We start from the raw sequence: 13,966 nt of genomic DNA on the forward strand, positions 1-13,966 counted from the left end.
TCCCTCCCCCTCATAAGGTGTTATAGGGGCAGAGCCGGGGCCCCCCCATCCCACAGAACAATGTCGGTGGTGATGCTTCTGCTGCTGTTCCTCCTGGCCCTGATCTGGGGGGGGTCAGCCAGGTGGGGGGGGGGCACCATGGGGGGGGGCCCTGCACCTCCTGCACCCAGGAGGGCCACAGCACCTCCACATCCTCACCCGGACCTACGGGGACCCCTTGTGTCTGCGCTTGGGGGGGCGTGGTGAGTAGGGGGGCACTTTCATGACCCCCCTCATCCCCCTGACTCCCCTTTGGACCCCCATGGCCCCCTTTTCCCCATAAATCCCCCTCCTTTGGACCTTGAACCTTCCCCCTTTAAGATCCCCAACCTCACAGGCTCCCCAGAATTATCCATTGAGAGGGTGGAGGGACCCCCAAATGCTGCCCCCCAATTCCTTCCTGGCCCCCTTCACATTTGTCCCCTCCTTCTACCCCCCACAAAATAATTTGGGATCCCTAACCCCTCCCACCCCCCCCATACTTTATCCGGGTACCTTTCACTTCTCCCCCCGCCCCTGGTTTCAAGGTCCCCATGGAGGTCCCTTCCCTCCAACCCACTCATTTCTTGCCCCCCCCCCCAGAGGTGGTGGTGCTGAGCTCTGCAGCTGCCATCCGTGAGGCGCTGGCACGGCGCTGGGGGGACTTTGTGGGACGCCCCCACAGTTACCTGGGTATGGGGGAGCTGCAGGGATTGGGGGCTCCCATGAGGGTTTGGGGTGAGTCAGAGGGGGGTCCCTGTGAATCTTCAAGGGTGGTTCTTTGGGTTTTGTAGTTCTGGGGAGGGTCCCAAGAGGGGTCCATGAAGATCTCTATGGGTATCTGAGGGGGTTTGGGGGTTCTGGGGGGTCCTCATAGGTTCTGGAGATTACAAATTGGTGTCTGTGGGGGTTCTGAGGGATCCTCCTGGGTTTTGAGTGGAGGGGAGTCCCTGCAGCTCTCTGTTGGGTATCTGGAGGGGGTACTGGGGGTCCCCATGATCTCTGAAGGGGTCTGGTTGCGTTTTTTGGGGGGAAGAATGTTTCTGACAGTCTCCACAGGTGCTGGACAGGTCTCAGGGTGCCTGGGGGAGTCTGGATGGGTCCCCAAGGATCCCTGCGGCTGTGTGAGGTGTTCTGAGAGGTCCCATGGGTGCTGGGGTGATATGGGTGTCACCCCGCAGCGTCCTTGGTGTCACGGGGGGGGCAGGACCTGGCGCTGGGGGACGCATCCCCAGAGTGGCGGCGGCAGCGGGGGGCAACGCGGGGAGCACTGGCGCGGGCTGTGAGACACCTGGAGCCTCTCCTGGAGCTGCAGGGCTGGGCGCTGTGCCAGGTGAGCACCCCAACACGGGGCCCTACAACCCCCGGTGGACCCCATCAGCTCCAGGGCTGAGCTGCCCGTCCCCTTGACTCACCCCGACCCCCCCTGTGCGGCACCCGCACCCCCTCAGTGACCCCATTTCCCTCCCCACAGGAGCTGAGCTCTTACGGGGCTGCCCCAGTGGACCTCTTTGAGGCGTTCGCGTTCCACACCTGCAGCACCATCTGCCGCCTCGCCTTCGGGGACCTGGTGGGGACACTGGGGGGGATGCGGGGTCTAGGTGTCACCTTGGGGAGCAGGGGGATTCAGGTGCCGCTACGGGGGGTCTCAGATGTCAGGTGCCACTGGAGGGGACCAAGGGGTCTTGGGGTGACCCAGGTGTCCAAGGAGGGTGGATCCGAAATGCTCGGGGGCCACTTGGGGTCTCAGATATCCAGGCATCCCTTTGGGGACCCAGCCACCTCTAGAGGGACCCAAATGACCACATACCTCTTTAGGTTCAGAAATCTCTGGGGGGACCCAGGAGTCACTCTGGGTGACCCCAGGCCCTGTGCCCCACAGATGCCCCCCGAGGCAGAGGTGCGCTCCTTTACACGCTGTGTGGTGGAACTGCTGGAGGTGTGGGGCTGGGCCAGTGTGCGGGCACTGGATGTGCTGCCTCCACTAAGGGTGAGCCCTACGGGGCCCTATAGGGCTTATGGGATCAGCATGGGGCTGGGAAGGGGGATAGGTCCATGTGGGGTCTATAGTGAGAATGGGCTATATTGTCCTTGGGGGGTTACAGATGCGGCTGGGAGGTCTGTAGGGGCTGAGGGGGGTTAAAGGGGTTATACAGAGCCCTGGGAGGGTATTGTGGGGTTTCTGCGGGGCTGGGGGGATTCTCAACGGCTGTCTTAGGTTTGAAAGGGTCTATAGAGAGATATGGGGCTGGGATGGAGTATGGGGTCCCTATGGGCCCAGAGAAGCTCTGTAGGGCACTGAGGGGGGTCCCTGTGCCCCACAGGTGCTGCCCAACCCAGGGCTGCGGGAGCTGCTGCGCCTGGTGGAGCGCCGTGACGCCTTCGTGGAGACCCAGATCCGATGTCACCAGGTGGGGATGTGGGGACATGGGGACAGAGGGGGGATACGGCTGCAGGGGGTAACGCATGTGTCCCTACAGGGCTGCACATCCCCCCCTAGGGACACAGTGCTGGGGGCACTGCTGGGGGGAGACCCCACTGTCCCCATGGGGCCGCTGGGGGGGGACCGCCTGCACATGGCCCTTGTGGACCTCTTCATCGGTGGCACCGAAACGACAGCGGCAGCTCTGCTGTGGGCTGTGGCCTTCCTGCTGCACCACCCCCAGGTGACACCACGCCACATCTGTGTCACAGCCACATCTGCTTCCCCATAGTTCCCACGCCAGTCTCCCATCCCCACGTAGCCCCAGGGTGTCCCCACGTGTGTGCTGGGTGTCCCCTCCCGTACCCTACTGCACTTCCCCATTGCACCACATGCATGTCACAACCATGTCCATATCCTTGTGTGGATAATGGCTCTGGGGTGCTCCCACCTGTGTCCCTGGTGTCCCCTGTATGATGGCCATCACCGAAGTGTCACACTCATGTCACCTCTGTGCCACACCAATGTCTGTGTCCCCGCACAGGGGAAGGCCACCCCACAAGTGACCTGACGTGACACTTGGTGACACGCTCTGACACACGTCCCCTGTCCCAGGTGCAGGACCGAGTGCGTGCAGAGCTGCACCAGGTGCTGGGCCCCACGGGGACCCCAAAGCCAGGGGACATGGGACGACTGCCGCTGCTCCGTGCTACCGTCACCGAGACCCTGCGCCTGCGGCCCCCCGCGCCTCTCGCACTGCCCCACTGCGCCCGGCGCCACTCCAGGTATGGCCAGTAATGCACCAGTATGGACCAGTATGGGGCCATACATCTGCCTGCAGAACCATGCACCACTGTCAGTGTTTTGCACTAGAATGAACAAACACAGACCAATTTGTAATAGTGTGGACTGCTGCAGCCCATGGCCCTACCAGTAGGTCAGCCCCAGAAGAGCTCATCAGCCCCCATTAAGCCCCAGTATGTTCCAGTTGGCCACTGTAGGGTCTCCCAGTCCATCCGAGCAGCAGTCTGTCCCTTCCCAGCATTGCAGGAATTCCAGTGCCCGCGGGATCCATTGTTATCCCAAACCTCTTCGCTGCACACCATGACCCCAAGATCTGGGACCGTCCTGCTGAGTTCCTGCCCGGTATGTGTGGGTCCACCCCACAGATGTGGGCCCTGAACCCCAGGGTGGGTTCCTCCCTCTACACCCACTCTCTGACCTCTGTTCTGCCCCACAGAGCGGTTCCTGCAACCAGGGGCCCCCTGGCGAGCGCTGCTGCCCTTTGGTTGTGGGGCACGCTCGTGTGTGGGGGAGGCGCTGGCTCGGGCAGAGCTCTTTGTGTTTTTGGGGTTCATCCTACAGCGATTCCGCCTGGAGCCGCCTTCTGATGGGGCTCTGCCCCACTTGGGGGTCACCGCCGGCACCGTGCTGCGCTGCGCCCCGTTCCGTGTGCGCCTCGTGCCCTGCCCGCCCCATAGCTCCTGAGCCCAGTGTGTGGGATGCGTGGGTCAGTGCTGGTTACTCGCAGCTTTATTGACCCCATAAAGGCTTCACTGTGCCCCACAACCTTTCTAGTGCTCTCAGTCACGCTGCGGCCGCAGCTTCATCTCTGTGAAGGGGATGGAGTACTCGAAGCCCTTCCAGGGGTACCAGTTGATGCCCTGCAGAGAGGGAGGGGGGGATTTGGTCACACCCTATAGGCAACTTAGAGCGGTTCTACAGACACATATAGGCCCTACAGGGGGCCCCAAAGTACCCCCTTCCCTGCTCCAGCTTCTACAACTCTTACAGGGTCCCATACTCATATAGGAGAGACATGAGGCTAAAGGCACCTTGCAGGGGGTAGCCCTCCATATTTACCCCACATAACCCCCCCCCCGTGGCCCCACAGTGACTCCCTCCCTCCTGTCTCATTGGGTTGTTTTTATGCCCCCATAGACCCGTTTATGATCCCCGCAGACCCCTTCATAGCCCCCATAGCCATACCTGGTGGTCGTAGGGCACCCCATAGCGCCCGTTGAGGTTGGCATAGTGGCAGTTGCGGTACCACCAGGCTCCCGTGTAGGCGACAGCGCAGGGCCGGGGGCGGCCCCGGGGGTCGTGGTCCCGTGTGGAGAAGGGGCTCCCAGCGTGGTAGGACAGTGCATCCCCTGTAGGACCCACAGCAAGGTTACGGGGACCCCTAGAGAGAGCTCTCCAGGACACCCACATAGGGTTCAGAGCCCCAAGGATGAACCACAGACCCCCAGGAAGTCCCCACATCCTCATAGAGACCACCCTGTGGGGCAGAGCCTCCTCCCTCCCCCCCCCCCCCGGAACCCTTGTGGGCTCCCTGTGGCCTCGAGATCCCACTGGGTCAATGATCTCAAAGACCCCTGCAAGGCCTCCTCACTGTGGGCAAAGGGACTGTCCCCTATTCTCCCCAGGATTCCCCCCCCGCCCCGTGATCTGGGTATCCCCAAGAGCCCTCCCATGAGTCAAGGTTAACGTTATACCCTCCAGGAACCCTCCAGGACCCCCCCAGCCCCACACGCACCAGCTGTGCCACTGTAAGCCCCGAGATGGAGGCGAAAACTGTCCTCAGGACCACCGACGGCAAAATCCCGATAGCGGGCGAAGGCGCTGTCTGACGGCGTCCGGAGGTCCACGCGCAGCTCCGTGGGCCCAGAACCTGTCAGCGCGTGCAGCGCCGCATTTCCTGCCCACATCCCACAGCCATCATCATCCCCGCCCCACAGACCCAACTGGGGCCCTGCCCCGCACCCTACACCCCCCACCCCACGCACCCATCTGGGATCCACCCCGCATCCCAGTGGGGTTCAGTCCCACGTCCTGCAGCCATCAGCCATCCCCACCCCTCAGTATCCCCAGGTTTTGAGGTCCTCACCCAGCCAGAACTCCCTGGAGATGTTCCCGAAGCCGTGCACGTACTCCTCCCACCCCCTCCAGAAGTTGGTGCCCCCATCCATGCGGCGCTGGAACACCTTTGGGGGTGGGGGTGGGGTCAGAATCTCCCCCAGGCCCCACACTGCCCCCAGACCCCCCATTACTTCCCCCTAAACCCCCAACACTGCACCCTAAGACCCTTGTATTGCCCCCCAGGGCATCCTATTGCCTCTCCCAGATCCACCACAGCCCCAAATTTCTCCCTGGGTGGTGCTCCCCCATTTATAGTTCCAGGGGGTTACTGGGATCCCCATGGATAGTATAGGGGGTATGTGAGTCTCACAGAACACTGGGATCCCCCTGCAGTTTCCAGAATTACCCCAGTTGCCCCACAACATCCTCCCATTAACCTCCCCTCCCCTCCAGCCTCCCCCCACTCTCCCTGCATTGCTTCTCAACCCCCCCAGAACCTCCCCAGATGCCCCAAATGCCCCCAATTGCTCCACAGGACTCCTCTATTGCCAACCCAACCCCTATAATGGCAACCACCAGCCAGCCACCCAAACCCCATGACACCCATTGCCCATCAGACTCCTCATAGCCCCCCCCACTTCCTCCCCTTGCCCCCAGCCCCACCAGCCAGCCTCCCCCATCGCTCTCCATGTCGCAGAAGACGCGCAGTGGCCGTCGCTGGTCACCCCCGAGGAAGATGAGGACTTCTCGTGAAGGCCCTGGTCCATTGAGCTGCTCCTCAGCGCAGTCTCGGGGGTGTGGGTGGGGAAGGGGGGCTGGGGGACAAAGTGCAGTGTAGGTGCCCCCATCCACAGGACCCAACCAGTTGGGGGTCCCTGTTCACCTATCAAGGGACGAGGGCATCCTACTGACCCCCCACCTAAGGAGCCCCCCTATGTAGGGACCCATTATTCAGGCACTTGGGAATCCCAAACCCCCCCCCCACGCAAAGATGCAGATTTTCGGGTACCCCCCTCCATACTTCAGGACCCAGCATCCGTGTGTTCCCACCACAACAAAGCATCCAGATATTTGGGCACCCCGGAGTCTCCCACCCAAGTTCCCTGACACCTGGGTGCCCCCTCCCCCCCCAAGGGACCTCCTTTCCCAGCTCACGGGTATTGAAGGTGGTCTCGAGGGGCTCCAGCCCCCGGCCCCGGAGCTGCACCATATAGTGTCCAGTGGGCTCCAGGCCCCACAGGTCCTTGGATGTTGCCTCAGGGGGCAGCTGCAGTGTCTGGGGGGAGGACATGGGAAGGTTATTGGGCTGCTATGGGGGTCCCTAAAGGGCATTACAGGGGTGTTTAATGTCTCCAGGGAGCATAAAGAGGCCCATGAGGAGGATGGGAGTGCTGCAAAGGGAGTTATTGAGGACCTCAAGAGATAGTGGGGTGCAGTGGGGCTCTTAGGATGCTTGGGGGCTTTTGGGTTTCCCACGGTGGGAGAAGGGTCCCCAAGGAGGTTATGTGGGTCTCCAAAGGGGCACTGGGATCCCTGCGGGGAGATCTGGGTCTCCACAAGGAATACTGGGGTCTCCAAAGGGGTGAGTGGGGATCTCAGGGGTCTGGGGGGGGTTCCCAGAGGAACACTAGGGTCCTCAGAGATGCCATGCTGATCTCCAGGAGGAGTTCTAGGGTCACAAACAGGGTTGCAGGGAAGCCCTATGGGTTACTGGGTTCCCCCCATAGGCATATTGGGGTACCCCAGGAGATACTGAGGTCCCCTGGGAAGTTCAGGGAACGCTATGGGGCATTACCTTCATGGGGCCTCCGAGGGGTCCGTAGGTGAGGTTGTAGCCATCTGGGGGGACACGGGGAGGCGCCCAATGCAGCTGAGCACTGCGGGGCCACAGCGTGCCCACCCATAGCGTTCCTGGGGCACCTGGGAAAAGATGGAGGGCACTGAGGCCCACAGCCCTCCCTTGGATGTCCCACACTCTCCCTCCCACTAACTCCTTTTGGACCCCTCCCCAAAGGCCTCGAGAGCCCTGCTCACCGCTACAGCACCTGCTGACCACCAAGACACTCCCACCCCACTGCAGTGTCCCAGTGACCCCCACCCACAGGGGGCTTTGGGGTGCCATATAGATCTCCTATAACTTCCTAGGCACCACCCCCACAGGGACACCTCCCACCCGTGACGCCATCAACCATCCAGCTCTACATGAGTTTGAACACTGCTTTCAGCAGTAGGGCTTAATTCCTGCGTGAAGCCATGCCGGTCCTTTTCAACTCTGCTACAGTCTATATACTGAGGCCCCGAGTGTAGATCCCTCCAACACTCAACAGTGCATCCAACAGTCCTTCCAAACAACCATTTCTCCACAGAAACTCACATCCCTCCATCCAACCAGTTGCTACATGTTCACCCAACAAGCTCTTTTTATATTAAAAAAAATTAATTCATTCCATCGGTCATCCCCAAACAAACTACAACATGACATGAGCGATCCATCCATCCACCCTTCAAATAAAATCTCTCCAGAGCTCAGGAAAAGTTCCTATTGACAACAGTGCGCAAGTGGAACCTGGCAGGGCCCAGCTGACTCCAATTCCAGTGCACAGAGGCATTGAGGCAAGAGCCCAAAGCTCTTCATTCAAGTATCTGCACGTGCAACCAAGCGTCAATTAATAAAAGACCCACACTCCCATCTGAACAGGCATCACAAAATCCACTCCCCATCGGTCCCTTCGTAATTCAGTGCACTGATTAATGGAGCCATTCCAAAACAGGAACCAAACAGCTCATCCCATGGCCAGAGGAAATCAAGATCCCCAGCACAGGCCACATTTCACTTACCAACATCAGGAAACCCAGAGCCCACCAGGTGCCAATTCGTGCCCTCACCTGTGACGGCATCAGTGGAGATGGGGCCCAGCCGTTTCCGCCCCCACACCCCGTACAGGTTGAACTTGTAGCGGCGGGACGGCGACAGCCCGGGCACGCTCACCGAGCGCGACCCACCGTCCACGGGCACCACCTGCGGCTGGCCTTGCGCGTCCTTGTACTGCACCGTGAAGGAGTCAAAGGAGCCCTCGGGGACGCTCCACTCCAGCTGCACGGAGTCAGGGCTGACGTGCGATGCCGTCACCTCACCCAGGCGTGGTGGGGAAGGTGTTTCCTCCGCTGCTGGCGCGGCAGCTGCAGCACAAAGTCCATGTCCACCCATCCTACTATCCACGTGCTCAACAGCTTACAAACTGTTCTCCAAACATTCACCTGCCCCGATTGACAAGTTATCCTACCCCAACCTTCCATCCATACTTCCAACCATGCAACCCAATCCTCTCCACTCATCACTACCCCCTACTCCTCCCACCCTGCTGGCTCCCGTCCCTCCATACTTTCCCACACTCTGCCACAGAACCTTTCCGTTTCCATTCACACGCCAGTCACCAGCACAGACCATCACACTGCTCACACCACGCGCCAAGCTCAAGGCCCTACTCAAGAGAGGCGCAGCATGCGGGGGCCCTCACCTGTGATGGTGTCAGTGGAGATGGGGCCCAGACGTGTCTGCCCCCACAGCCCATACAGGTTGAACTTGTAGGGGTGGGACGGCAGCAAACCAGGCACGGTCACCGTGCGGGACCCACTGTCCAAGTGCAGCTCCTGCGGCTGGCCCTGCACGTCTACGTACTGCACTGTGAAGGAGTCAAAGGTGCCTTCGGGGACGCTCCATTCCAGTTGGACGGAGTTGGGGCTGACATGGGATGCTGTCAGCTGTCCTAGGCGTGGCTGGGAAGTTGGTTGCTCCTCCACCTCTTCTGCAGCTGCAATACAGAAGACACAGCACAGGATAACAGCATGGTCCTGCCCATCAGCTACATCCAGTCACCCTCTCTCTGCTCCCTTTTTCCATCCACTCTCAATCTTCTGCGCACTTGAACCAACTGCCATTCCTTCACATTGCCACCATCCGGACAACCAGCTTACCGTCCCACCATTCATGCAAGGATTCTCTCTGTACTTCCATCCACTCATTTCCCTATGCAACCACGTGCTCACAGTTCAACAGAGCAAGCAACGCTTACTCCTTCTTCCATCCAAGAATTATCTAACTCATCTGTGAACATATCCATCCACCGTACCAGCACACCAAGGACCTACCTATCCCTTCTCCATCCACCCACCTATTCCTAAGTTCTTCCATCCATCCATTCGCTCCTTCATGTACCTGCCCATCCATTCAAACTAATACTCAAACAGTCACAATCTTATGGGGCAGCCATCACCCCACTCGTTCCCCATCGCTCCCTTCATACTTCAGCGCAACATTTCATGGATGCATCCCTAAAAAAGGCACCCTAATCGGGTTCATCCCGTTCCCAGAGGAAATCAAGATCCCCAGCCCACACCATGTTTCTCTTTCTATCTCCAGGAAACCCAGAGCCCACCAGGTGCCAATTTCCACCCTCACCTGTGACGGCATCAATGGAGATGGGGCCCAGCCGTTTCCTCCCCCACACCCCATACAGGTTGAACTTGTAGCGGCGGGACGGCGACAGCCCGGGCACGCTCACCGAGCGCGACCCACCATCCACGGGCACCACCTGCGGCTGGCCTTGCGCGTCCTTGTACTGCACCGTGAAGGAGTCAAAGGAGCCCTCGGGGACGCTCCACTCCAGCTGCACGGAGTTGGGGCTGACGTGCGATGCCGTCACCTCACCCAGGCGTGGTGGGGAAGGTGGCTGCTCTGCTGCTGGCGCGGCAGCTGCAATGCACAAGAAGTAATTCATTGCAAAAACATCCACCTGATCTACATTCCGTCTATTCAACAACCCAACCAACGTGCATGCTGCCATACAGCTGTACTCTGAGCACTACTTTATTCAAGAACTCTTTGATCCATCCTTCCTTCCATCCACCACGCAACAGTTATCAGCCATTCCCTCCTCCATGCTCCCTCCAATCTTGCAGGCATTCATCCCTACAGACGTCCCAAACAAATCACAACCAAACTTTTCCTTCTCGAGCATGATGACTGTAAGCAAGAGGAGCCATGAAAGGCTCCTGCCATATGCCAAGCCCAGGGCCAGCAGGACACGGATGAAGCACACAACATCCTCACCTGTGACGGCGTCAGTGGAGATGGGGCCCAGCCGTTTCCGCCCCCACACCCCGTACAGGTTGAACTTGTAGCGGCAGGACGGCGACAGCCCGGGCACGCTCACCGAGCGCGACCCACCGTCCACGGGCACCACCTGCGGCTGGCCTTGCGCGTCCTTGTACTGCACCGTGAAGGAGTCAAAGGAGCCCTCGGGGACGCTCCACTCCAGCTGCACGGAGTCAGGGCTGACGTGCGATGCCGTCACCTCACCCAGGCGTGGTGGGGAAGGTGCTTCCTCCGCTGCTGGCGCGGCAGCTGCAGCACAAAGTCCATGTCCACCTATCCTACTATCCACGTGCTCAACAGCTTACCAACCGTTCTCCAAACATTCACCTGCCCCGATTGACAAGTTATCCTACCCCAACCTTCCATCCATACTTCCAACCATGCAACCCAATCCTCTCCACTCATCACTACCCCCTACTCCTCCCACCCTGCTGGCTCCCGTCCCTCCATACTTTCCCACGCTCTGCCACAGAACCTTTCCGTTTCCATTCACACGCCAGTCACCAGCACAGACCATCACACTGCTCACACCACGCGCCAAGCTCAAGGCCCTACTCAAGAGAGGCGCAGCATGCGGGGGCCCTCACCTGTGATGGTGTCAGTGGAGATGGGGCCCAGACGTGTCTGCCCCCACAGCCCATACAGGTTGAACTTGTAGGGGTGGGACGGCAGCAAACCAGGCACGGTCACCGTGCGGGACCCACTGTCCAAGTGCAGCTCCTGCGGCTGGCCCTGCACGTCTACGTACTGCACTGTGAAGGAGTCAAAGGTGCCTTCGGGGACACTCCATTCCAGTTGGACGGAGTTGGGGCTGACATGGGATGCTGTCAGCTCTCCCAGGCGTGGCTGGGGTGGTGGTTGCTCCTCCACCTCTTCTGCAGCTGCAATACAGAAGACACAGCACAGGATAACAGCATGGTCCTGCCCATCAGCTACATCCAGTCACCCTCTCTCTGCTCCCTTTTTCCATCCACTCTCAATCTTCTGCGCACTTGAACCAACTGCCATTCCTTCACATTGCCACCATCCGGACAACCAGCTTACCGTCCCACCATTCATGCAAGGATTCTCTCTGTACTTCCATCCACTCATTTCCCTATGCAACCACGTGCTCACAGTTCAACAGAGCAAGCAACGCTTACTCCTTCTTCCATCCAAGAATTATCTAACTCATCTGTGAACATATCCATCCACCGTACCAGCACACCAAGGACCTACCTATCCCTTCTCCATCCACCCACCTATTCCTAAGTTCTTCCATCCATCCTTTCGCTCCTTCATGTACCTGCCCATCCATTCAAACTAATACTCAAACAGTCACAATCTTATGGGGCAGCCATCACCCCACTCGTTCCCCATCGCTCCCTACATACTTCAGCGCAACATTTCATGGATGCATCCCTAAAAAAGGCACCCTAATCGGGTTCATCCCGTTGCTAGAGGAAATCAAGATCCCCAGCCCACACCATGTTTCTCTTTCTATCTCCAGGAAACCCAGAGCCCACCAGGTGCCAATTTCCACCCTCACCTGTGACGGCATCAGTGGAGATGGGGCCCAGCCGTTTCCGCCCCCACACCCCGTACAGGTTGAACTTGTAGCGGCGGGACGGCGACAGCCCGTGCACGCTCACCGAGCGCGACCCACCGTCCACGGGCACCACCTGCGGCTGGCCTTGCGCGTCCTTGTACTGCACCGTGAAGGAGTCAAAGGAGCCCTCGGGGACGCTCCACTCCAGCTGCACGGAGTTGGGGCTGACGTGCGATGCCGTCACCTCACCCAGGCGTGGTGGGGAAGGTGGCTGCTCTGCTGCTGGCGCGGCAGCTGCAATGCACAAGAAGTAGTTCGTTGCAAAAACATCCACCCAATCTACCATCCCTGCACTGAACAACGCAACCAACATGCATGCTGCCATACAGCGGTGCTCTGAGCACTACTTTATTCAAGAACTCTTCCATGCATCCTTCCTTTCATCCATCACGCAACAGTTATCAGCCATTCCCTCCTCCATGCTCCCTCCAATCTTGCAGGCATTCATCCCTACAGACGTCCCAAACAAATCACAAGGAAACTTTTCCTTCTCGAGCATGATGACTGTAAGCAAGAGGAGCCATGAAAGGCTCCTGCCATATGCCAAGCCCAGGGCCAGCAGGACATGGATGAAGCACACAACATCCTCACCTGTGACGGCATCAGTGGAGATGGGGCCCAGCCGTTTCCGCCCCCACACCCCGTACAGGTTGAACTTGTAGCGGCGGGACGGCGACAGCCCGGGCACGCTCACCGAGCGCGACCCACCGTCCACGGGCACCACCTGCGGCTGGCCTTGCGCGTCCTTGTACTGCACCGTGAAGGAGTCAAAGGAGCCCTCGGGGACGCTCCACTCCAGCTGCACGGAGTCAGGGCTGACGTGCGATGCCGTCACCTCACCCAGGCGTGGTGGGGAAGGTGTTTCCTCCGCTGCTGGTGCGGCAGCTGCAGCACAAAGTCCATGTCCACCCATCCTACTATCCACGTGCTCAACAGCTTACCAACCGTTCTCCAAACATTCACCTGCCCCGATTGACAAGTTATCCTACCCCAACCTTCCATCCATACTTCCAACCATGCAACCCAATCCTCTCCACTCATCACTACCCCCTACTCCTCCCACCCTGCTGGCTCCCGTCCCTCCATACTTTCCCACGCTCTGCCACAGAACCTTTCTGTTTCCATTCACACGCCAGTCACCAGCACAGACCATCACACTGCTCACACCACGCGCCAAGCTCAAGGCCCTACTCAAGAGAGGCGCAGCATGCGGGGGCCCTCACCTGTGATGGTGTCAGTGGAGATGGGGCCCAGACGTGTCTGCCCCCACAGCCCATACAGGTTGAACTTGTAGGGGTGGGACGGCAGCAAACCAGGCACGGTCACTGTGCGGGACCCACTGTCCAAGTGCAGCTCCTGCGGCTGGCCCTGCACGTCTACGTACTGCACTGTGAAGGAGTCAAAGGTGCCTTCGGGGACACTCCATTCCAGCTGGACGGAGTTGGGGCTGACATGGGATGCTGTCAGCTCTCCCAGGCGTGGCTGGGGTGGTGGTTGCTCCTCCACCTCTTCTGCAGCTGCAATACAGAAGACACAGCACAGGATAATAGCATGGTCCTGCCCATCAGCTACATCCAGCCACCCATCCATCCAGTCACCCTCTCTCTGCTCCCTTTTTTCATCCACTCTCAATCTTCTGCGCACTTGAACCATCTAACCCAACTGCCATTCCTTCACACCACCACCATCCGGACAACCAGCTTACCGTCCCACCATTCATGCAAGGATTCTCTCTGTACTTCCATCCACTCATTTCCCTATGCAACCACGTGCTCACAGTTCAACAGAGCAAGCAACGCTTACTCCTTCTTCCATCCAAGAATTATCTAACTCATCTGTGAACATATCCATCCACCGTACCAGCACACCAAGGACCTACCTATCCCTTCTCCATCCACCCACCTATTCCTAAGTTCTTCCA

At 59.2% G+C, this 13,966-nt stretch overlaps 2 protein-coding genes across 11 annotated transcripts in view; one reads left to right on the forward strand and one right to left on the reverse strand.

The window, feature by feature from the left end:
* Window positions 1–4,015, forward strand: LOC125686259 (steroid 21-hydroxylase). The gene is given in 11 exon segments (XM_048930057.1): window positions 1–123; window positions 125–242; window positions 622–711; window positions 1,200–1,351; window positions 1,493–1,588; window positions 1,901–2,008; window positions 2,343–2,429; window positions 2,499–2,684; window positions 3,056–3,225; window positions 3,483–3,586; window positions 3,681–4,015. Coding segments are annotated over 11 exon segments (1,422 nt in total). The 5' UTR covers window positions 1–60; the 3' UTR covers window positions 3,929–4,015.
* TNXB (tenascin XB) overlaps window positions 3,939–13,966 on the reverse strand; it is a 26,791-nt gene continuing 16,763 nt past the window's right edge. For 8 of the 10 annotated variants that reach the window (XM_048930048.1, XM_048930050.1, XM_048930049.1 and 5 more), the window contains 15 exons: window positions 13,269–13,562; window positions 12,637–12,930; window positions 11,986–12,279; window positions 11,045–11,338; window positions 10,413–10,706; window positions 9,762–10,055; window positions 8,821–9,114; window positions 8,189–8,482; window positions 7,098–7,222; window positions 6,458–6,578; window positions 5,966–6,117; window positions 5,331–5,427; window positions 4,980–5,141; window positions 4,430–4,593; window positions 3,939–4,104 (listed from right to left, as the gene is read on the reverse strand). In XM_048930048.1, the coding sequence (XP_048786005.1) occupies window positions 4,024–4,104; window positions 4,430–4,593; window positions 4,980–5,141; window positions 5,331–5,427; window positions 5,966–6,117; window positions 6,458–6,578; window positions 7,098–7,222; window positions 8,189–8,482; window positions 8,821–9,114; window positions 9,762–10,055; window positions 10,413–10,706; window positions 11,045–11,338; window positions 11,986–12,279; window positions 12,637–12,930; window positions 13,269–13,562 (3,254 nt within the window). In that variant the 3' untranslated portion in view covers window positions 3,939–4,023. The remainder of the gene's footprint in view (window positions 4,105–4,429; window positions 4,594–4,979; window positions 5,142–5,330; window positions 5,428–5,965; window positions 6,118–6,457; window positions 6,579–7,097; window positions 7,223–8,188; window positions 8,483–8,820; window positions 9,115–9,761; window positions 10,056–10,412; window positions 10,707–11,044; window positions 11,339–11,985; window positions 12,280–12,636; window positions 12,931–13,268; window positions 13,563–13,966) is intronic. The other 2 variants (XM_048930053.1, XM_048930056.1) reach the window with 2 other exon arrangements.

This window comes from Lagopus muta, chromosome 33, assembly GCF_023343835.1.
Source record: "Lagopus muta isolate bLagMut1 chromosome 33, bLagMut1 primary, whole genome shotgun sequence".
NCBI classification, from domain to species: domain Eukaryota; kingdom Metazoa; phylum Chordata; class Aves; order Galliformes; family Phasianidae; genus Lagopus; species Lagopus muta.